This window comes from Heloderma suspectum, chromosome 2, assembly GCF_057233095.1.
Source record: "Heloderma suspectum isolate Gila_16-S chromosome 2, 16-S_ref, whole genome shotgun sequence".
NCBI classification, from domain to species: Eukaryota; Metazoa; Chordata; class Lepidosauria; order Squamata; family Helodermatidae; genus Heloderma; species Heloderma suspectum.
In genome coordinates this window covers 226,570,065-226,594,079 of record NC_139459.1, presented here as the reverse complement: position 1 = coordinate 226,594,079, position 24,015 = coordinate 226,570,065, and the positions used below count along the sequence as shown (strand labels likewise).

The 24,015-nt window shown below is 42.7% G+C and overlaps 1 protein-coding gene across 5 annotated transcripts in view; it reads left to right on the top strand.

Moving 5' to 3' along the window:
* The window catches only part of QTGAL (queuosine-tRNA galactosyltransferase), a 288,495-nt gene that overhangs the window by 243,763 nt on the left and 20,717 nt on the right, over positions 1 to 24,015 (top strand). For all 5 annotated transcript variants that reach the window (XR_014788322.1, XM_084838336.1, XM_084838339.1 and 2 more), the window contains 2 exons: positions 14,742 to 14,810; positions 17,563 to 17,637. Coding sequence is in view for 4 of the 5 variants with exons in the window: in XM_084838336.1 (XP_084694462.1) it covers positions 14,742 to 14,810; positions 17,563 to 17,637 (144 nt within the window). In the remaining variant the exon portion in view is untranslated. The remainder of the gene's footprint in view (positions 1 to 14,741; positions 14,811 to 17,562; positions 17,638 to 24,015) is intronic.

Genomic DNA, 24,015 nt, shown 5'->3' with positions numbered 1-24,015 from the left:
GGGTAGGGATGGGGGTTCAGTCTCTTGTCCTTGCACAAGGAACGACCTCTGAAATTAAATGCAGCAACCACACCCTGGGATCGCTTTTGCAGTCCCTTATTTGGTTTGCTTTTCATTTATCAGTTGAAAATACTCACTAGTATGAGCAAGGTACAGCTTTCTTGGTTTGAAGGTGGTCTGAAGTTTCCTGGTTTGAAGTTGGCACAGTGGTCTCTGTGGTAAACATGTGTGTCTTTTATAACGGTACACACTGGAAAGCCAGTGTTGCCACCCGCCAAGAGAAGCAATGGTGCAAGAACAAAATGATGCAGCTGTCTGTCTGTGGTGTTTCGCCATCCAGCGAGTCAGCTTTTCCCTTTATTGCAGAATGGAGAAGCCCTTCCCACTGCTGGTGTGTCTCTGATGAACTGAAATGCTGACATTCTTCCAAGCTGACCTTTGCATAACATTTGCTTTGGCAACACTGCAGGCCAGGATATTATTTTGCTTGTATCAAGGTTGCAATTAGGAGTATTTCTTTCTCTTTTACTTTGCTATTGAAAAACATCTGGGAGCATTTAACCCATTCAGTACTGAATGTTATCTTTATTGTAGCATTCTTGAGAAAGCTGCTTGTGACACCCCTCCACCCCCAGATACGTTGTGGCTTTCTTAAAGGGAGAGTGCTCCATGAGGATTCACTAGATTGCTATTCAAGCCAAATACTCAAATGGCTCCTTTCTTCGGAGATAGCTTGTCAGATTTTGTGATAGAGATCTGCAGAGTACTAAGTTGTCAGAAGAGTTCAGCACATGTTAGAAGTTGTGTGCTGTCAACTCAAGCAAGCCCCTATAGTTGGATTAAATATGCTGAGCCTTCTCCTCTGACCCAGTTCCACTTGGATTTTCCCCACCCACCACATGCAAAGAGGCATCTCACAATACAAAAAGCAGGAAGTCCATGGAATTTAAATGACTCGAAAGGGTTGTTTCCCCCAAATAGCTGTGTCAGAACTAGGGATGTCAGAGAATACCACCACGGATCTCGGTGAGGCCGAATGCCAGTGCATTCAGCCCCCCGAACTCCATGGCGGAAGGGCCTGCCACCCCCCGCCCCCCCCGCAGATCCCCCCCGGGACAAGACTTACCTGGGGTGGATCTTCCGGGCGGCGGCAGCGGCTGCGGTGGCCGGTCTTCCGACGGGGTGCCGCCACCGCCATTTCCACTCTAGTTAAAAAAAAAAGAAAGAAAAAGAAAGACGTGATAGACTACGTAAAGATTTACGTAGCCTATCATGACTAGGTTTAAAAAAAAAAAAACACGACGTGATAGGCTATGTAAATCTTTATGTAGCCTATCATGGCTGGGTGGGTTAAAAACAAAACAAAAAGCGCGTACGCAAATGGCGGCGGCTACGGCCGCCGCCATTTGCGTTCCTTATTTTTGCCCTCTTAATCTACGTAAATATTTACATAGACCATGACGGCGAAAATCAAGGGGAACGCAAATAGTGTAGCAGGCGCTATTTGCGTCCCTTTTTGATTCCCCGTTTTAGCCTACGTAAATATTTAAATTTGTAAATATTTTGCGGAGGATTCCGGGGGGAGGAACGGAGCGCCTCCCCCCCCAGCGAGGATTCTGGGGGGAGGGACAGAACGCCTTCCCCCCAACCATCAACATAATCCGCGAACAGGTAAGTGACTTTCGTACATCCCTAGTCACAACGCTGCAGGACAGCAAGGAGTGGAGATCAATGTGTGTAGAGCAAGGGTGAGAAACCTCTTTCAGTCTGAGGGCTGAATTCATTTTCAGAGAAGCTCTGCATTCCAGTGATGGGCGGGGCCAAAGTCGAAGGAAGCCGGGCTGAAGGCAAAAGAAGTGGCGCCAAAAATACAAACAATAAAGCTCTTCCTGCCAGTAACTAAGCCTTAGGAGAGGCATTTCAACCTTTTAGAATGAGGGTAGGAGGTGGGAAAAAGCTGGGAAACCACCAATGATTGGTGGTTGGGGGAAAGGGGGTGAGGCCAGGGGAAGGGGCGTGGCAAACTGGGGAACCTCAGAGGGCTGGATTGGGATCCCAGGAGGACTGGATTTGGTCCTGAAGCCTGAGGTTTCCCACTCCTGATGAAGAGCAGGCGGTGGCCTTTTCCTGCAATTTTCTTCTCTCTGGCCTTTCCTGGTTGTACCTTAGTCCTCTTCCCAGATCTCTGCTGCAAAAATCGTTCTTTTCACAGTCTTCCTGGCCTTACTTCCTCATATAGCCCTGCCGATGGCCTTTGCTCTTCCAGCTTCACGCCTCTTCCATTTTCAAACACTTGAAAGTTTCCTGTGCTTTTAAACAGCTCTGCTCCTTTTTTGTTGCTGTCCTTCTCAGAATGAATACCTGGAACCACTTTCCTCTCCTCCTCCAAATCCTCACACAGGAACTCAGGGTTTTTGTGTGACGCCTTTGCCCTAATCTTCTAATCCTTAGCCTGAAATGATTCCTGAGTACATGTGTGACTGCATTTTCTCACATGCGTCCCTTATTATCATTGCCTCTCCCCTCCCTCTGTTGAAATTTAGCTTGTAAGTTACCTGGGGCAGAGACTTTTCTTTTTTTCTTTTCTGCTTTGTCAAGCAATATGTACTTCAATGGCTCAATATAAATAATAATCTGAGTTGCTGGAATGTATCATCACAAATTCAGTAATCCTGGCTTTTGCGTGCTATTGTTTAGTTGTTAAGTCGTGTCCGACTCTTCGTGACCCCATGGACCATAGCACTCCAAGCCTTCCTGTCCTCCGCTCTCTCCCAGAGTGTGCTCACATTCATATTCATTGCATCAGTGATGCTATCTAGCCATCTCATCCTTTGCCATCCCCTTCTCCTTTTGCCTTCAGTCTTTCCCAGCATCAGGGTCTTTTCCAGTGACTTTTCTCTTTGCATTAGGTGGCCAAAATATTGGAGCTTCAGCTTCAGTATCTGTCCTTCCAATGAGCACTCCGGGTTGATTTCCTTTAGGATTGACTGATTGGACCTGGCAGTCCAAGGGACTCGTAAGAGTCTTCTCCAGCACCACAGTTCGAAAGCATCAGTTCTTTGGCGCTCAGCCTTCCTTATAGTCTCACAACCATACATTACTACTGGGAAAACCATAGCTTTGATTATACGGACCTTTGTCGGCAAGGTGATGTCTCTGCTTCTTACTGTCTTGTCTAGGTTTGCCATAGCTTTCCTCCCAAGGAGCAAGCGTCTTTTAATTTCATGGCTACAGTCACCGTCTGCGGTGATCTTGGAGCCCAAGAAAATAAAATCTGTCACTGCTGCCATTTCTTCCCCTTCTATATGCCAGGAAGTGATGGGGCCAGATGCCATGATCTTCGTTTTTGTAATGTTGAGTTTCAAACCAGCTTTTGCACTCTCCACTTTCACCCTCAACAAGAGGCTCTTTAGATCCTCTTCGCTTTCTGCCATTAGGGTGGTATCGTCTGCGTATCTGAGGTTGTTGACAATTCTCCCAGCAATCTTAATTCCGACCTGTGATTCATCCAACCCGGCGTTTCTCATGATGTACTCTGCATATAAGTTAAATAAGCAGGGCGACAATATGCAGCCTTGTCGTACTCCTTTCCCAATTTTGAACCACTCGGTTGTTCCATGTCTGGTTCTTACTGTTGCTTCTTGACCCTCGTACAGGTTTCTCAGGAGACAGGTAAGGTGGTCTGGTACTCCCATCTCTTTCAGAATTTGCCACAGTTTGTTGTGATCCACACAATCAAAGGCTTTAGTGTAGTCGATGAAGCAGAAATAGACGTTTTTCTGGAATTCTCTTGCTTTCTCCATGATCTGGCGAATGTTGGCGATTTGATCTCTAGTTCCCCTGCCTCTTCAGAACCCAGCTTGTAGTTCCGGTAGTTCTCGGTTCGCATACTGCTGAAGCCTAGCTTGTAGGATTTTGAGCATCACCTTGCTGGCATGTGAAATGAGCGCAATTGTGCGGTAGTTTGAACACTCTTTGGTGTTGCCTTCTTTGGAATTGGAATGTAAACTGACCTTTTCCAGTCTTGTGGCCACTGTTGAGTGTTCCAAATGTGTTGGCATATTGAGTGCAGCACTTCAACAGCATCATCTTTTAGGATTTTAAATGGCTCAGCAGGAATACTGTCATCTCCGCTAGCTTTGTTGTTAGTAATGCTTCCTAAGGCCCACTTGACTTCACTTTCAAGGATGTCCGGCTCAAGTTCAGTGACCGCACTATCATGGCTATCAGGGACATTCAGATCTTTCCTGTATAGTTCTTCTGTGGATTCTTGCCACCTCTTCTTAATCTCATCTGCTTCTGTAAGGTCCCTGCCTTCTTTATCCTTTATCATGCCCGTCTTTGCACAAAACGTTCCCTTGAGATCTCCGATTTTCTTGAAGAGATCTCTAGTCTTTCCCATTCTGTTGTTTTCCTTGATTTCTTTTCATTGTTCGTTTAAGAAGTCCTTCTTGTCTCTCCTTGCTATTCTCTGGAACTCTGCATTCAGTTGGATATATCTTCCCCTTTCTCCCTTGCTTTTCGCTTCCCTTCTTTCTTCAGCTACTTGTAAAGCCTCATCAGACAGCCACTTGGCTTTCTTGCATTTCTTTTCCTTTGGGATGGATTTCGTTGCTGCCTCCTGAACAATGTTACGGACCTCCGTCCATAGTTCCTCAGGCACTCTGTCTATCAGGTCTAATCCCTGAAATCTATTCGTCACCTCCACTGTATATTCATCAGGGATATGATTGAGGTCATACCTGAATGGTTTAGTGGTTTTCCCTACGTTCCTCAGTTTAAGCCGAAATTTTGCAACAAGACTCTCATGATCTGAGCCACAGTCAGCTCCAGGTCTTGTTTTTACTGACTGTATAGAGCTTCTCCATCTTTGGCTGCAAAGGACATAATCAATCTGATTTCGATATTGACCATCTGGTGACGTCCATGTGTAGAGTCGCCTCTTGTGCTGTTGGAAAAGAGTGTTTGCTATGATCAGCATGTTCTCTTGGCAAAACTCTATTAGCCTTTGTCCTGCTTCATTTTGTACACCAAGGCCATGCTTGCCTGTTATCCCGGTGATTTCTTGACTTCCTACTTTAGCATTCCAATCCCCTATGATGAAGAGGACATTTTTTTTGGTGTTAAAGGTGTTGTAGGTCTTCATAGAACCGATCAACCTCAGCTTCTTCAGCCTCAGTGGTTGGGGCATAGACTTGCATTACTGTGATGTTGAATGGTTTGCCTTGGATTCGTACTGAGATCATTCTGTCCCCAGTAGTATATTGGACACCTTCCGACCTGAGGGGCTCATCTTCCAGTGTCATATCTTTTAGCCTTGTGATACGTTCCATGAGGTTTTCTTGGCAAGAATACTGGAGTGGGTTGCCATTTCCTTCTCCAGTGGACCACATATTGTCAGAACTCTCCGCCATGACCTGTCCATCTTGGGTGGCCCTGCACGGCATAGCTTATGGCTTCACTGAGTTACGCAAGCCCCTTCGCCATATCAAGGCAGTGATCCATGAAGGGGTTTTGCGTGCTACCCAGAGCATATTAATTCAAGGCCCCATCCCACTGTGCAGTGTTGGTTACATGACTGAGGCAGCCTAAATAAGAAAAGAAACCCCAGTTTTTGAACAATGAAAGCCATTTAGCATAGGTATTGCATGTCGGTAATAACTTCGGGGAAACTGTGTTTGAGGGGGAAATTATGTCATATATAGAGATATATGAACTATGCCTTGGCAAGAGGGTGTCTATCAGTTCCCAGCAGTTTGTTTGCTTGTTTATGTATTCGGAGGTTTAACTCTTCAGTACTGTTACAGTGTAAACTGGTGTTTTCCATGTGTATTTGCTGAGCCCTGTTCTTGAATTTTCATAATCTGTTACAACCCCTCCCTAGCTTGTTTTTCAATTGGCAGCATGCTAGATATCAAGCAAGTGTTTCACATATGCTTGTCAAGTGGGTCTGAGTGTGTAGGAGCAGTTGCTTTTCCTCACCACACCCACACTAACAATGAAATAGGGGACTTTTAGAAAGGAGGGGTTCTCTTTGCTCCTGCCCTTCCCTCCACACACTTCATCTCCTTCCCTTTCTTATCCACCCCCTCATATTCCCGTTACTGTAGCCCCTCCCACTGCTCCAACTATTTCCCCTTCCTTCCCCCACTAAAGTAATTCTGCCACTTTCTCCTCTGCTGCCTCCTCACCCGTCTCCATTTCCCTGCTCCCAATCCTGGCCAGGAAGGGAGGCTGCTAGGCAGACTATGACGTGCGTTTTTTTTTCCGTCTCTGGCAGTGCTCATGGCTGAGTAGAACCAAGCATCAGGCAGCTCTTCCAACAACCTAAGAACTGCCTTCCAAAAAATGTTGGGGAAGACAATGCACTAACTCACACCTGTTCTTTCTGTAGCATGGCATTGATGGTATGCGGCAAATAACCTCAGAACTCATCCACTGAAACGACCACCAAAAGTAAAGACCACATCCCAAGATGCTGATGGTATGTTATGTATTACATGTAATAAATGGCATATCATCAGCATCTTCAGATGTAGCCTCTCTTTTTGAAAGTATATGGTAAAGCAGTAGAATGCTGGAAGGTGACTATTTTATTTAAATGGATAGATGGTCATTTTACTGAACTGGAAAGTAAGTCACATAGTCTCTGATCATATTATAGACCAGGGGGCTATATTGCCTGGGGGCTATATTGCTTAGTGGCAACATGTCAGGAACTGCATGCCATCAGGGCAACCCCAAAGTGGGCAAGACCAGCATTGGCAATGGGTGAAGCCACCCCACACTCTCTCACACATTCACTCGCACCATTCACACATATTCATACATACACACATGCACACACACGCAGGTCCTCCATGTTGCAATTAGACGTGGGAAAGGCCTCCCATTGAAGCCTATGGTAGGCTTTTCCCAAGCCTAATTGCAGCATGGGAGGGGGAAGTTGGGGAAGAGAGGGGGAAAACACCCCACCCCTGCAGCAATTAGGCTTGGGAAAATGAGGTTTTCCAAACCTCATTGTGGCATGGGATTTTTCAGGGGGAGTCACAGTACACAAAGAGGGAAGGGTTGGCCCTTCTCTTTCCAGCATCGACCCCCGCTCATGCCCCAATGTAGCAATTAGGCTTTCTAAAAGCCTCCATTTTAAAAAGCCTCATTGCAGCATGGGGGCAATTTTGTGAAGGGGAGTTGCAGCAGATGGGAGGGGATGGTTATCCATTCCCTTCTGGCAGTAACATACACCCCCAGTGTCCCGTCCCCCCCGCAACCAGGCTTTTCACCAGTGGGGTTTTTTTTAAAGCCTAATTGCTGTGTAGGGCCAGAGGGGAGGCCTTGGGCCAGATGGGAGGCCTTGGGCCAGATGGGAAGGCTCTGCAGGAGACCAGTGGCTGGAGATTCCCTACCTTTGTTATAGACTGAAGCTGCTAAATATGAGTTTGCCCAAATCAAGTTTAAGTGCGGGGCAAAAACTATCAAGCATGATCATATAACCATGTAGGCTCTGATCCTCACAGCACATATATTAGGGATGTGCAATGCTGGGAATTCCATTCAGTTTAAGCACGATGGGATCCTGCAGTGTTTCCATTCTAGTAAGTGGCGGTGGATTGTAGTGGATTTCCCCCCCAATTCTGGAAAGATTTTGCACATTTATTTCAGGTTCTGCCATTTGCGCAAATTTTAAAATTTTGGGTTCTTGAAATTTGCACAAATGGTATTGTCATTTTTTAAACTATTTTTTATTAGCAATCTTGCGCAAGTGCACACAATGGCAAATCCGTCTGTCCACCATGTACACCCACAGAGGCATATTCTCCTCTTGTCAAACAGTACTTCATTTAGCCCAGCAGAGCCATATTCTGTATTTGTTGAAGAACTTGTCAATTTCGTCCTCCACTTTGGCACTTCCTGAGTCATGAAAGGCTACTATTGTTGTCTAAACATGACAAAACAGAGGCTTGAGACTTTTAATTAGGAGAAAAATACCAGGCTTTACTTGCTTAGTGTGCAGAGGGTGTTCCCATAGGTTATGACCTACTAGAGGTTTGTGGGTTACTGATAGGGATATTCTGATTTGAAATGCAGATGTTTCTGCACAGACATCTAATACATTCCAGCTTTCGTCTTTATTTGCATGTTGAAAACAAAATGTTATTCCCTGTAGGCTTTGTAAATAAATAGCAATCTCATTTATATAAGTGTAGGGGTGTATATAAAGCCTACAGCAGATAGATGCGGGTAATCCTTAATTTTCTCTTGGATTATGATGACATGTCTCCGAAGGCTCTCTTATTTTTATGCTTATCATTTTCTATTGATTCATCAAAACTGCTTCTTGCAGTTAACCACCTTGAGCACATTAACAGTAAGGCAGAATATAAACTAATGGATCATGTGCACATAAAACCAAATTGTGCCCAGTTAATGAGTTTTAGGTTTAAAAAAATCCAGTTCACTTAGGTTCAGATAATTGTATTGATTGATTGATTGATTGATTGATTGATTGCATTAAATGTCCTTCATTCACATGGGATCCTAGGGAGGTGTACATAAAATTGTAGAAAAACAAATACAATATAGAAACAATGATAAAATTACAAGACAAGAGACATACAAACTATTTAACAATCCCACCCCCAAGCCTTAAAATTTAAAATGCCTGGGCAAACAGGAAAGTTTTGATTGGGTGTCAAAAAGAAAGTAAGGATCACACCAATCATCTCTCTCTCCAGGGGGCATTCCTGTGTGCCACCACATAGATTTGACTGACTCCAGTGATCAAATAGCTTTATTTGTACTGGGAATCTAGTCCAAGCGAAAGCATTTAGATTATGCATGACCAGTCTGTGGCGTGGCATGCAGAAGAAGCACAGGCAGCAAGGGTTTGTGGCATACTGGGGCAGAAATGGCACTGCACATGGGCCAAGCTATGGTATAAAGTCAGGCCAACATACCTTCTTTCCTTCCACTTCCCCAATGCTGCAGTGTTGCCCCATCCCTGATATAGTGGTCTAGAAACAAAACTGCCCTAGGCACAGAGGCACTTGCGTTCTCTGTAGTACATGCTCAAGTGGCCCTATCTCATACATTCGCCTTGCCCCATGGCACACTCGCCTCCACTGATCTAGGTAGGTAGTGGTTTATTTTCTTCTCAGATGTGTGGAAGTTTGGATAAGATTTCAGATTCTACTTCTTTTTCTAGGAAAATCAATGGCATTTCAAGGACCTCACTTCTGTTACATCAGCCATTTTTTGACTGCCAGTTTGAGCAGTTTTAAAGAAACTCAGCTTCCTAGCCGTACCTTTCTCAGATTCAAAGGACTGATGGCATGGTTGTAGCAATTCTGCAAGAGTGAAGCTGAACAGACCCTTTTTGTTTAAAAAAACATCCGATTCACCTCGAGCTAGCAGCTGTAGATAGAAACCAACACTTTTACAGGATGTTTAAAGGGTCTGCTTTGTCTGCTTTATGCTTGTTGGTCCAGCCTCAACAACATGAATGCTAGGGTTAATTTTATGAGGTTATTCCCCCATTGATACAGCACAAGCTGTTTTAATGAGAAAAGCACAAAATAAGCCCAAGTTCTAGCTGAGCTAATGGTGCTGCTACAGTGATGTACAACGTAGATTGCACATATGGAAATGTGCAAGTTCATAATGTTTTTCTGTACTAGAGACATTATACAGCCAGATTTTTTTCAGACATATTTAAAGTTTGGCCTGTGAGTTTAGATAAATAAGTATAAGATGGGCTGGCTCAGTGTTTGAAGCTATATACAAAGTGGGACAGTAATCCTGCAACTATATGCACAGTCCCCTGTATAATGTAACATGTTGAGATGCATACACACATATATGCACATATACCTGCTGATTCCTGAATCTGTCACCCTCAAATAAAAAGGGGGAGAGAATAAAATTATTAGGAAATCGAGGACACTGTGTACAAAAGTACACATTTGTTTACATCCCATACTATATCACTGGTATAATGGGGCAAAATCCTGATCCTCTGCTTTCAGTTGCACATACAGTACTTCCAGCCTTTAGATCTGGGAGCTAGCCTTAAAATAGCTATTTTCTTTCAAAAACATTACCAGTTAACTTTGTATGGCCAAAAGGTTTTCTCTTGCTTTTGGGTGTCCTGGAAGCCAAATGAGAAAACAAGGAGAAGGAATGATGTGTCTCTAGAGAAATGTAGAAGAGAAAAGCACATGCGCTTAGGGAGAATCCAGAAAGACTAACAACAACAATAAAATCAGTCTCACAACAAAAATTAAGTTGAAAATTTGTGAGGGATATGACAACCAAAAAGATGCTCTGTATGTTCATCAGAAAGAAAAGGAAGACTAAGGGGCTACTTCACACATTATATTTGTAGATAAGATTTTTTTATGTATACACCTAAAAACGTACAGTGTGAGAGAAACGGGTGTTTGGTGACTGTACATGTAAGTTTCTAGAGACTTGGGCATTCTAATGGATGCACAGGTGCAACATTTTATAGTTTCCTCTGCAGCAAATCTTAGAAGCCTGACTTGTTTTTTTACACACACATGCACTCACACACAGACAGAATAGCTATTTCAGGAGGTGGCTTTTACAATCAGTCTAGGGTCTGTCACACTCACTGGTGTCTACCATGGCTAGGGATGTACGGACTGTGTAAAATCCACTCCGTCTGTGTTTCACGGATTGTCAGGTGCCTTTTGTTCCGTCATCCATCCACAGACAGATGCGAATTTTTTTTCTGTCATGTGGAAAAATACACAAATAATTACATATTTACGTTTCCTTAGTACGTAACAGTTAGCATATTGTCCCCCATTCCATTCAATGTTTCCTCAGCAGAAGCTTACATATTTTCCTACGAATTTAAATACGTAAATTTCAGGAAAGTAAAAAAAATTGTCAAAATGTCCACGGACTCCGCACGGCCTGAGAGGGTGGCTCCGCAGCAGATTCCATAGGTTGGATTCTTAGAAATCCGAGCTCATTTTAGTCCATCTCGAATTTCTCTAACCATGGCCAGTAATGGCTCTTCAGCATACCAGACACTGTTTTCCCCTCAGCCTTTGTACCTGAGATCCTGGGAATGGAACCTAAAGGCTCAAGGCAAGTGCTGTGTTACTGAGCTATCTCCCTTGAATAATGTTTTTTCCAGTGGTTAGTTAAAACAGTTGGCTCTCCCTAAACACCAGATAATACTTCACACAGTCTTTGTAAGAGAACAGACATCAGGGTCTTCTGATGGGAGGGAAATAAATAATATGGATTAATCCTGGTATTCCAAAGTAAGCAGCTCATGCCAAGCCTCTACTCAGAGTACTGCTGGTTGCACAAACAATTAGACATAAATATACCGTTACCAGAAAGCTCCAGCTTCTGGATGCATACTTTTTCTTTTCTTTTTTAATTAAAAGGTAAATAGTGATGGCACAAAAATAAACCACTTAAGACTAGACCACCCATGTGAATATAGATTAGTGTAGGAAGTACCTATTCCAAGTCCATTTGTGCACTGTTCTAAATGGTTTCTGCACTACTCTAAATGTTTTAAGGTAGCAAGAAGAGTAAACATTTATCCATAAAGAGATCTCATAATTAGACATTGATACTTCTCCTAGTGCAGCTCATGTTGCTTTCACCCTTTTTTTCTGACAGAAATATTATCTGGAGTGCTAACATTTTTTTTTTAATGCATCACCAAATATCTCTCCAAATTAGTGCTCTAATTTTGGTTTTGTAATTTGGATCTAAGTGGTGTGGATTCAGATGCCACCTCAGACTGTTTGTGGCCAAGTCACTTCTCAGTCTCAGTTCTTAATACGTAAAGATGGAAATAACAGTGACCTGTCTCACAAGGTTTTCCGCCCTGATAAACCTTCAGAAGTAGGCCAGGCTATAAATCTAAAATGAATAAACACAGCTGTTTTGCGTTTTCATGTTTTCTTCTTTTTAGACTGGTGTTAATCAATTTAATGGTACTGAAACTACCACAAGATAATTGATTTCTGCAAGAATGAACTCAATGTACAAAATATGGAGCTCATAAAATTCAGTTAAATTGCTACATTGAAAGAAATGCTGGGCCTCATAATTAAACAGGGCAAAACCTGTGAAGAGCCAAAACGTTATCGAAAATGGAGGTCTCTTCTTTATCTGGCTCAAAAAAGAGCTCCTGCTTATTTATTCAAGTACTACAGATCTTACCCAGTACACACATGACAGTGTTTGTGTTCTGTATTTATTCTTTTCTGATTTTTATTGTAAGCCACTTTCAGGACCTTATCTACACCAACAGGTAGGGAAAAATTAAGTGAGTAAGGGCGCAATCCTATGCATGTTTAGACAGAGAAAAGGCCTACAACTCCCAGCATTCCCCAGCCAGCGGCTGGCTGGGGAATGCTGGGAGTTGTAGGCCTTTTCGCTGTCTAAACATGCATAGGATTGCACCCTAAATGCATTAATAATAAACCTACAAGATGGTGCCAAAGCAAGTCTTCCGAAATGACTGCCCAGCAACATTTTATTACAATGCTTTTGCAGCCAGATGTATAAACAAGCAAATGGATACCATTGTCATTTATATAAATACTGTATTCATAAATAGTTGTCATAGATGGCTGTATGATTCTGGATTCTGTAAAAACTTAATGGTTCTGTACTGGGACATTTGCTATTGCTCTATCTTAAGTCTGTCATATAGGATGTTTTTTCCTACACAGAGAACTTGGTATGTGAAAAGATGTATATAACACTACATATGGAGACTAGAGGGTGAGGACTGGCTGCAAATAACTCAGAACATGTGTGTTTTTATCTGTGTGGTATGATTCCCTTAAGTACTCTGTGCTAAAATAGTCATATAATATAAATGAGAAGACATTCTTAAGCTGCAAAATTCAGCAGATCCCATGCTGACAGCAGTGTTACAAATCGTCATGGAAATATTTAGCTTGCTGTTAATGTAGCATTGTTTGTGGATGTCACCTTGCCAAATAGTTCAGATGATTTCTTGTTTTGCATTCTTTTCAGAATGTGTATTGCAAGTAGCATTTTCCAGAAGGTTCCACTGGTTTCTCTTGCTCATCTTCGTCTTATCCATTCTCACTTTACTAGGCTGAATCAAGATGTTAACTTGAAACTTTCTTATCTCTTGTGTAGTGGCATCCAAAAAGCAGTCCTTCCCATCCTGAGCTAGGTAACGATAGATGTGTTCAGCTTCTCTGTATCATTAGTGGCAGCTGCTGAATAACCAAAGCCAGAATGATTGTGGTAATTTCTAGGTTTTGTATTTTAGAGCAACCCACAGATTAGACCAGGGCTACAAAGAATTTGAAACTTGGCCAGTTTCAAAAGACTCATGGCTACCTTTTTATTTTAACAGGCATCTAGCCTATCATTTTGGTGATTGTTCTGATACTCCTTGGAATTTTTTTCTGTGAATTTTTACCAGCTGTCCTAGGATCTTTTCATTGTTTAGCTTTAGTATGGTGGGTTTTTTTGTTTTTTGTTTGATTTTTGTTTTTGCTAGCTGGTTGATGTGAATCGTCAAGTTGTGTATTTTTTAAAAACAGAAAGGCAGAATATCAATTCTCTCAATAAATTCATAAATAATAAGATTCTATGTTGAAACTGTTTAATATTTGTCATGATATGCTGGTTCTCCCTCCACCTCTCTCTGGTTTTGTTTTTGTTGTCGAAATGCATTTTATATGGAGCCAATATGCTTTGGCTTTGTGTTTGGAACTCATAATTTTTCTGTTCAGCTAGGAGATAGGCTTTAAGCTCATTAAAGTGACATCACTTTAAGGTGGGCATTGATGAACATGAGAATAATGTGTTGAAGGGGGAATTGTGTTGATCCTGAGCCTCTCATAGCATCCTGGTCTGAGTGTTGTGGGGTGTGGACTCTGACATTTGAGCAATATTTAAGATAACTTAGGGAGCAATCCTATGACCACTAGTCAGCAGCTAGACGGCCATAGCTGTCATCAGTTTCCGGGAACCGACCTCAGAGCGCGGGTTCCCTGATAACCGACCTTCCCCTCCCTCCCATGCTGCCCCACAGGCAGCTCGGAATAGCCCCGTGCTCGGAAGAAGAGCGCGGAGTGGTGAAAATGGGGCGTTCCAGGGTGGGGAAAGCAGAAATGCCGGTATGACACATCCTATGTGTCATCCAACAGCTGATTCCCCTGCTCCACCTTCCCACAGCTAGACAGCCGAAATTGGCTGTCTAGCTGCAAATGCAGGGTGGCTGAAGTACGGAGGGGACAATCCCCTCTGTGCTTCTCCTGCCCTGCACTGGATAGGCGGTAGCCTCCAAGTTTGGAGGATTCCACTTATCCTGATAGGATTGCGCCCTTAAATACCAGAAAGTAAAGAAATTGAGCTGTTCCTGTCCTCATATTAGGTCATCTTTCATGATGACCTGGCAGCCCAATGGAGTGAGTAACTCAGTTCAGAACCTTAGTTATAATTTGAAACACACATCCACATACCTCTAGAGAATTTTAGAAGTTATCTGAGTAAATATGTTCATTATTGCATAGCTCTGTCAGCTGTTGTGATTCATGGTACCCTATTATGGAATAGATGCTTTATATTGCTTTTAGAACAGCTCACAAGCACATACACTGTAACAGTAAATAAAAAAGTTCAGGATCTCCAAGAAATAGAGCAAAATAGCATTTCTTCATTGCTGGCCCTAATTCTTTTCTACTTGTCTCCTTCAGGTGGCTGCATTTTGTGATGTGGATAAAAATAAAATCACAAAAGGATTTTACACTTATGAAGAATCTAAGGTAGGTAATAATCCTGATTCATACATGATCTGAAATTCTGTCTGTGCAGTCTGATTCTCTCATTACTGTAGAGCAGAGCTTTCCAAACTGTGTGCCGCGGCATATTAGTGTGTCAGCGGCAGTGTGTAGGTGTGTCGTGCGAAATGCAGAAAATTGTGCGGAAGCGCACCGCGGAGCTCCCTGACTCACATTTGCTTCCCTCGGCCCCTCCCTCGGAACTTCCTAAAGCAGCGAATGTTAAAGCAGCTAAGGCTTAGCTGCTTTAACATTAGCTGCTTTAGGATCATGTGGCGTCTTGACGTAGGACGCACGTGATTGGCGGTGTTGGAGCAGTACGTCGAGGTAGAGGCGCAGGGCGAAGGGAGGGGAGGGGAGGCGCCGCCCTGGGAGCAGAGCGTGGCCGACGCCGGCGTGGAGAAGTGGCAGCGGCCACCAGCCCTGGGAGATTTCGAGCGCGCCCTTCACGGACTTCTGCATCGCGCTCCTGTGCGGCCAGGCCAGAGTAGCGCGCGGGTGGAAATGCCGCCTGGGACTGGGACTGCACAGAGCGGGCCGTCCGCCATCTTGGCCAGTCGGAACGGAGCTCAGTGGAGGCCAGAAGCCTCAGAATCAGCGTGCTCCCAGTCACCCGGGCGAGCGCAGCTGCAGGCTGCCACCCAGTCAACCCACCTGCTGCTGGCTGAAGGGAGGCCACCCTCCCCAACCCAGTGTGGCAAACAGCAAGCCACCCACCACGTGGCACTTATGATTTGATTTCTGCCATTTATTTTTATTTTTACTCTGCTGTAATTGTGGATTAACCACCCACTGGCAGTGTACCACCGGAGAGTGCTGGAACTGGACTCTGGACATAGGCATTGCAAATATTTACAGCAATATAGCCTTGTAGTGAGACATATATATTTACACCATTTTTGTTGGACCTTTGCTTCTCTACTTCATGTGTTTTTGCAGCTGAGCTCCTACCTGGGCCTATGTGTCCTAATATGTATTGTAAATACTTTAGTTAATTTTGTTTATTTTTCACATTTTCTTGCACATATTTACATACTGTTACTCATAAATGACAACAATGTATGTTATTATCTTACAAATCATATATTTTTAAAAATATAAATGAAAGGTTTTCATGAGATACGTTCTATCCCCATATATTCGTTATTACAATTTATGTATGTGTCTGTATCTCTTACAATGGGTTAGTTTAACCTCCGGTTTGCTAGTAAACTGAATTACCGTGTCATGAAATGATGCATGTCTAAAAGGTGTGTCACCAACATGAAACGTTTGGAAAGCTGTGCTGTAGAAGAACTGTGTATAATGCTGTATCGTCACCTCTTAATATAACAGAGTTGAGATCGTCAGCGGAGTCATAAATTTGGCATTGAAAATGATAAATGTTACATTCAGAAAATGTAACTGCTACTGGATTAATTTGGCAAATTAGGGACATATTTCTAAAATCATCTAAGTGGCCTGCTTTATTTGGGCTCCTAAAATTTGGAATTACTGTAGAATCTGGATTCATTTGTCAGTGCCATTGTTGCTGAAGGAGAAAGGGGAATAGTAGGGCACTTTGTGATAGAAATGGAATGCAAAAAACTCATATCCTGGCTACTGAAAAAAACAAGCCCTTCTCTTTTTAACCTTCAGCATATTTTCAATCTTGTTGTACAAACATGAGGGCTAGAAACATATTGGGGATTTGCTTTTTAAGAGATAAGTTTGGCTTCTGAGGGTTCCAAGTCCATGAAATCCTATGTGAGTGAGCCAGTTTCTGAGAACTGCAACATGATGGGATCCTCACCACTTTTGGCAACAGGGCAGATATTTATGCCATTTATTTCATCTTTGTAATATAAAAATTGGTTTAAGATTAATGGTTAGCCTCACAAAGAAACTGAGATTTTGTTTTGGTACAAAATCAGTGGCCCACTGTTGAATGAAGGTCTCTGTCTCATTCCTGTATACTAGTTGGCACCCTTTAGTCTCCTTATGAATGGCTGTCATCTTGGGTGAGTGTAAATAGGCAGAAGAGAACAAACTCTTCAGAATGAAAGATCTTCTTTATGAAAATATTGCCTTAGAAATACAGAATGGAGAAGAAAGAATGGGAAGCAAAACTCAGTTCCCATCAGAACATTACATACTAGGAAATTCAGTCCCTGCTCTTTTCTTCCTCCTGCTGAATGATCCTGAATGAAAGGCTATAAAATTAATACTGTGGAAGAGGGAAAGTAGAATGGTGTGGGGGTTTTGTGAATTACCTTCTCCTATGTCAATAAATTATGTCAGTAAAAAAGGATGATGCCTCTGGGGCGAGATCCTGCTCCTGCTGACGTCAGTGGGAATTTTGCTACTCACTTATGAGAGACTAGGACTTGTTTTGGCCTCTGCAAATGAGGAGAAAAAACATTTTAAGGGAAGTGGGAAATCTATGGGAGTATAATTTATTTCTGTTTGTCTGTGTGGGAGAGTAGCAGCCCTGAATGCCCTTTGCTCTCAAAATGGCATTGCTGGAGGTAGTGGTATTTCCATTCAGCTCCAGTGAAGATGAACCAAGGAAAGCAAATTAAATTGTTGCATATGAGCCATGGAACAAGAAGAGACATGAGCATAAGGCAGTGCTGACAGCAAAGCGGCACACAGGAGAATCAGCAACCACAGAACTCAGGCTGAACCCAGTGTAGTGGGCTCCAAAATTCAGCCATAGAATATAAGGTAACAAAGCACTGTGTTTGTCTTCCTGTAGGAAAACCCCAGACCCAAGATCCCCATCCTCCATTTCAGGGATGCATCCCCACCTTTCATTATTTGTGTGAAACTGGTGAGTATAATTTCAAGACTAAGTCAACTGTGTGAAATCCACACCAAGTTAAAAGTAGTGTTTTCATTTGTAGCAAAGCAGGTTTTAAAGAATTATTTATTGGGTGGTTTCTTTCATCATAACTAATGGCAATTTCAGACAAAAGAAATATAAAATTGAGGGCATGGCGGTGACTGGACAACCACTGACCTTAAGCTTCTTGGTGATGGAACCCACCTAGTAAGCTCATTGCCTTAGAATGGTGCTCACTGAAGTCAAAACACACACATCCTAAAGTTTTAAATTATACTAAGAAAGCACCATATCAAAATCACCACTCAAGTAAACCCTTTATTTGTTACTGAAAATTGCACCTAGAATTGCATATTCAGTGACAGCTGATGCCATTGGGGCTGGTGGGGCAAAGGACTAGGGACTCCCAGCCCCCTGTTACTCACACACACACATGCACCCCCTCACAAAGTAAGCAAGCGGCCTATCTTCTGGCTGCAGCCACTGCTGCTTCCTTCTTTCCAGTCTGTCTGTCAAGGGCCCAGCAGGAACAGAAATAATTTAAAAAACAGCAAGACACAAGTACACTGATTGGCTGTGGGTATCTGAAGAGCCACCCATTTCAGATGAAAATACTGGGGTCCTGAAGGAACGAAGCAGAACCAAATATGAAAATCTGACTCAGCAGTCCTACTGGATGCGCTGCTAGCCTGCTGCTGCCTGGGAGAAATTCCATTGGGAGTGAGGGAAGGAGACAAACTCCAGCCAGCCAAGCTCTGCACAGCCACTGCCAAAACTAATGGAGGTCAGGAGGAGAAAAAAGGAGACTATAGACCAGTGCTGGGGAAGGGAGAGAGAGTGGGTTTTGTTGGCAGTTCACTGCCCTCCACTGCCCTTAATAAGAAGTCAAACCTGTGCACAGCTGTCATTCTGTCCAATTACTTATATTAAATAATGCAGCGCATTTTTTAAGTATTCAGAGTCCACTTTAGCAAGAAGGCCTCACTGGGGATTTAAGGGCTCTCCTTTCTACCATTAACAAGTTGTTTTTCCTTTCTTTGTAAAAAAAAAATTCCTTGAACATCAAACTTATTTCTGTTGAATGGCTGAATCTTTGTGAAGAGACCTGTCAAGTGTCAGTGTCAGTTAGGGATACTAAGAAGAAAAAAAGCTACATTACCATCAAATGCATAGAAGAATAATGGCCACTGCACAGCTCAGCCTGTGCTGCCCCAACATCTGGGCAGGATGGCGTGGGCCGTCCGTCTCTTGTCCTGCACCGTGAGAGGGGAACTACTGTCTTAAATTTTCTCTTGCAGTTGCTTATCTAACCAACACAACCTCCTCAGCGATGGAGATGCCGTAGTTATTTTGCAAATTGTTCTGCTGCTTGTAGAGAGGGATTTGGATCCAACCTCCTTGTTGCACCCACAGAACAGATACTGCAGGTGGAATGGGACTTCCACATCCTCTCCTATCCCCTGCAACCCCCTGCGCACCTGCAAAATCTGCTCCAGGGGGCGGGGGGATTCTGCCAGCTGTATCTGTTCTGCAGGCGCAGTGAGGAAATTGGATGCAACCCAGGGTCACTCCACTCACCCACCCACCCCAAAATCTTATCTAAAATGGAAATACTTATAGTGTTGTGACTAAATGTAACCTGGGAAACTCTTGATTAAAATCCTGCATCAGCCACAAACCCACTGGGCAGGCTTAGACAAATCACTGGCTTTTAGCCTCAGTCCATTGCCTGAAATTTGGGGGTAATATTGACCTACCTTCCAGGATTGTAATGTATTTTATTTTTATTTATTCTAAGTATTTATGTATTGCTTCCCCTCCCCCCACGCAACATAAAATCAGAACAACATAAAAGCAAATAAAAACTAACAAAAAACCCAAGAACATTCTTTAAAAACAGACCAGACACAATTTTAAAAGCCTAAGGCCTGGTGAAACAATACTGTTTTTACCGCCTGTCTAAACTTTAAAAGGGAGAGAGCCAGCCTGACTTCCCTTTGGACGAAGTTCCACAGTTGAGGTGCTGCTACAGAAAAAGTCCCTGTCTCACATAAGGATATCCGGATTTTGTGAAATCCATCCCATGTGTTTTTCGTGGATTGTGTGGTGTTGTTTGTTCCGGTGTCCGTTCACAGAAGGATTCGAATTGCTTTTTCTTTTATGCGGAAAAATATGCAAATAATTCCATAAGAGGGTTTGCAACAATTTATGTAATTTATGTTAGTGCATAACATTAAACGTACTGTCCCCCATTCCATTCATCTTTTCCCAAGTATATTTTCCAGGATGGCATATATCTCAGCAGAACCCTGTGTATTTTCCTATGAATATATGTGCGCAAATTTCAGGAAAGTAAAAAAACGATCCAAAAGTTCATAGACTCTGCACGGCCCGAAGAGGCCAGTCTGCAGTGGATTCCACAGGTCGGATTCATAGAAATACGAACTCATTTTAGTCGGTCTCGAATTTCTACAGCATTCCTAGTTTCACATACCCACCAACGTAACTCTTTTCTCTTGATGGTGGTGTACGCAACAGGGCCTCTGATCAAAACCTCACATTATGGGCAGGCAGACTCATAGGGGAGGAGGTGGCCCTTCGGATACCCTGGCCCCAAGCCATTTAGGGCTTTATAGGTCAATTTCAGCACCTCAAAAATGGGAAGCCAGGGCAGTTGGTTCAAGAGTGGTGGTATATGGTCTCTCAAACGCACCTAAGACAATAGTCTGGCTGCTGCATTTTCACTAGCTGTAAATTCTAAACATTTTTCAAGGGCAGCCCCACATAGAGTATATTACAGTAGTCTTGTTGAGAGGTAATTAAGGCATGGATCACCCTGTGTTACACGTAAGACCATGTGAAGTACTTTGAACACTCAGTGCACTATCTAAATGTTAACTAGTATTGTTCATTAGACAGTGTACTTGGAATGAAATGGTTGCTGAAAAGTGGGAAGAGGGCAAATCTTGTTTCCAGAAATCTGCAGAGATTCATGGGAACAACCATTCAGTATCCTATCAGACTACTTCTCCCCCAACCCCAAATCCCACATTGATGTCTAGAAAATTCAAATTCTTCTTATTCTCATGAGTAGTTTGCATGGGGCAGCATCCACCCTGCCACTCCGCTTACGCTATTGATGTACCACTAGCGTAAATGCCCTCTAGCAGTATATCAATAGCACCAATAGCATTAATTTGTATGACAGGTTTCCTGAGAAAACCTGTCATGCCAGCTTATGCTGTTGACATAGCACTAGAGGTCACTTACACTAGTAGTACATCAATAGCATAAGGAGAGCAGCAGTATTGGATACTGCCCCATGGGGTATCATCCTTCAACTTACTTTGGATTAAGATTACTTTTTAATAATTAGTTTATAAAAAGTTGAGAAACATTTGTTTATTTATTTATTTATTTATTTAATTTCTATACTGCCCAATAGCCGAAGCTCTCTGGGCGGTTCACAAAAATGTGCGTAAATTTCATGTTCCTAGACGGTATAAACTTGTTGGCAATGTGACTAATAACACACCAGGATGTTGTTGGACATCTGTAGAATGTATGTAGATCAGGTCAGAGATTACACAAAAATACAGCAATTGATTAATCACTTGTTAAGTCTAAACATGAGAGTTACTTTTTGCAGTTTATATCAGTGGTTAGTAACTCCCCTCTCTTTTAAGAAACACTCCAGAGCAGCTAACAGTCTTGCCAACTGCAAATGCCTCTCTTGTGTTTCCCTCCATTCTCACTTTGCATGAAACAGACAGTGTTTTGCTTCACATCACGCTTGATCTAAAAACCTTACCCAGCCTCTCTTCACCAGCACCACACCACCAAGAAAAATTGACTGTGGTTTCTAATGGTTGGGTAAGTCTTTTCATTGCAGGCCTGATGGCAGAGGAAATGGTTTCTAAACTGGTTTAAACTTGCACAAAGGAGTTGAACTTTTGTTGCTCTGTGGTGATATTATGCAGACTAAGGATAAATTTGAGGATTCAGACTGAGATGTATTTCTGGCCCCTTGAACTTTTATTTCTGCACAGGCCACATATGAAAGAGGAGATGAAAAACCTACCACACTGCCGTGTATTTAATTTTTCTCAAAGATGAACCCCCACCTCCCCCCCACCCCCGTCTCTGCTGAAGTCCTGAAGGAGGTGGAGGGAGGCACATTGTATTAAGCCCTGTAGACAAATGATGACAGTGAGTGCTGCAGGGAGAGGGCAAGAGGAGGGAAATATCCCACTGGTAGCCTTATGAAATGAGAAGTAGGAAGCCAGAGTCAGACCTGTGATGCTGTGACACAAAGGCCACTATTGTTATAGGCTAATTAAACATCATCAGATCCAGAAATGGGAAAGCAATAGTACTGTTCTGCCCAGTACAGGTGATCTCTGATTTCCAGTACTGTGTCCCATCTTGGGGACCACAGTTCAAGAAATATGCTGACAACCTACAGAGAATTCAGAAAGCTATCAAAATGGTAAAAGGAGCACAAGACAAACAATATGAATAAAAGGGACTCTGTAGTAAACCTAGAGAAACGCAGAAACTAGGGTAAGATGTGTTGACAGGTTTCAGATATTTCAAACACATTCCATCCTATTTTTTTAAAAAGACAGGTCAGAAAGAAGAAGCAGGAAGGGAATTGCTTATTAAATCCCTTGAGGATCAGATGAGAAGTGGTGGGTTTAAATCACAGGAAGGCAGGTTAAATGTTAGGAAATAAAATGTAAGCTGTTCAGCTATAGGAAAGGCTGCTTGTGCAGCCTCCCTTCTTTCCCAGGTGTCTTTAAAGCAAAAGCTGGATAGGCAATTGTAAAGGCTGCTTTCAGTACTAGACATCATGTTCTTGGGGCTGTATATTGTACTTGGTCAGTCAGAGGACCTCTACAAATTTTGTGATCCTAGTTGTACACAAGTGTTCATTTTATGAGATGTAACATAGCTCATTTTTGATAGATGGAGATATCTTTGGACTTCAATTTTCAAAATTTGGGGGATAAATACGGTGATTATGTTGTTTTAATTACAGTTTGGGACCCTAAAAAGTCACCCCCCAAAAGTTCTGTATTTGCTTGTTTGAGGCATCTGAAGCTATTGCTTTGCCCAGCTTTTGGCTATTACCAAGTGCCCTGGTTGTCACATAAGTGTGTGCTTACTGATGTGCAATCCTGACATGAATAGAGAATCTTTTAATGTTGAACACTAAGTGTTACTGAGAAACTGGCACCTTAAGAGTTAAGGGAGTCAAGCATACAGACACAGTCCTTGAAATGAAGTAATTTTTGTTAATTAAAAGAATTTCAATCATACATTCAAAAGGACATTACATGAAAAGGCTATTTGCCAAGGTTACATGACAACCAGCATTTAAGTGGTAAAAAACAGTTGTAAAAGTCAGCAGTTACAGCAAGATATATAGAAAGCTAATATGTGTGTGAAATGGACTAGGGTGGAGTGTGTGTGTCTGGCAATGAGGAAGAGGGACAGAACTGGAGAGGGAGATAGACATAGGCAGGGTCCACTGAGGGGAAGAGAGAGGAGGATTCCTTGCAAAGGTGAAGAAAACTGGGTAGTATTTTAGTGGGATTTTAGGTTGATTAAAAGAAGAGATTGTGTTGGGAAAAGGGGAGATTCCAAGTGTTGTGACCCGACTTTCTGGCACAGAATACCAAAATCAGCGAGACATTTTATTAGCAAATCTCATGGCAAAAGCTTAACAGTACAACTTCTTAGAAGTCATGGTTAAAGCAAAAGCTATGGGCACATTGCTTAGTTCAAGAAACAAGGCTAATAACTGCAACCATGTCAGAGATCAGTCCAAGTCATCATTTCCAAGTCAGGATGTCTATGGTTCAGAATACAAGGCAAGGTCAAGGGTCACAATAAATCCAGGCAAGAAAACATTCCTGGCAATTCAGGACGTGGTCCAAGAGCAAGTTACAAAACTGGAATTTACACATGCAGGCAGAGATCAGTCCAACAATAGCTTCTGTGTCAGAATGTCCACAGTATGTGTGTCAAGGCAGGACAAAAACCAAAGGTCACAATAAGTCCAGGCAAGGGCTTTTAAGATGACATTCTCAACACAGGCTCATCAGCCAGCCCTTGCTCCAGCTCCCAGTAACAGTTTCAGGACAGACAAGAGTCTCAAGTTTATAATTTATAATAATTTCAGGCAGGTCAGCAATTAAAACGACCAAAAGTTCAGGTGAGAGAGCGAGTGAGCACTGGGCAGTAGAGAGGTTCCCAAGCAGGGCCTCTGCAATCTATGCTCCTAGGCTGACTAAGTCCAGGATTCAGGATAATTCCAGGCAAGTTCTTAACAAATCAAGGTTTAAACAGACAAGAGTCCAA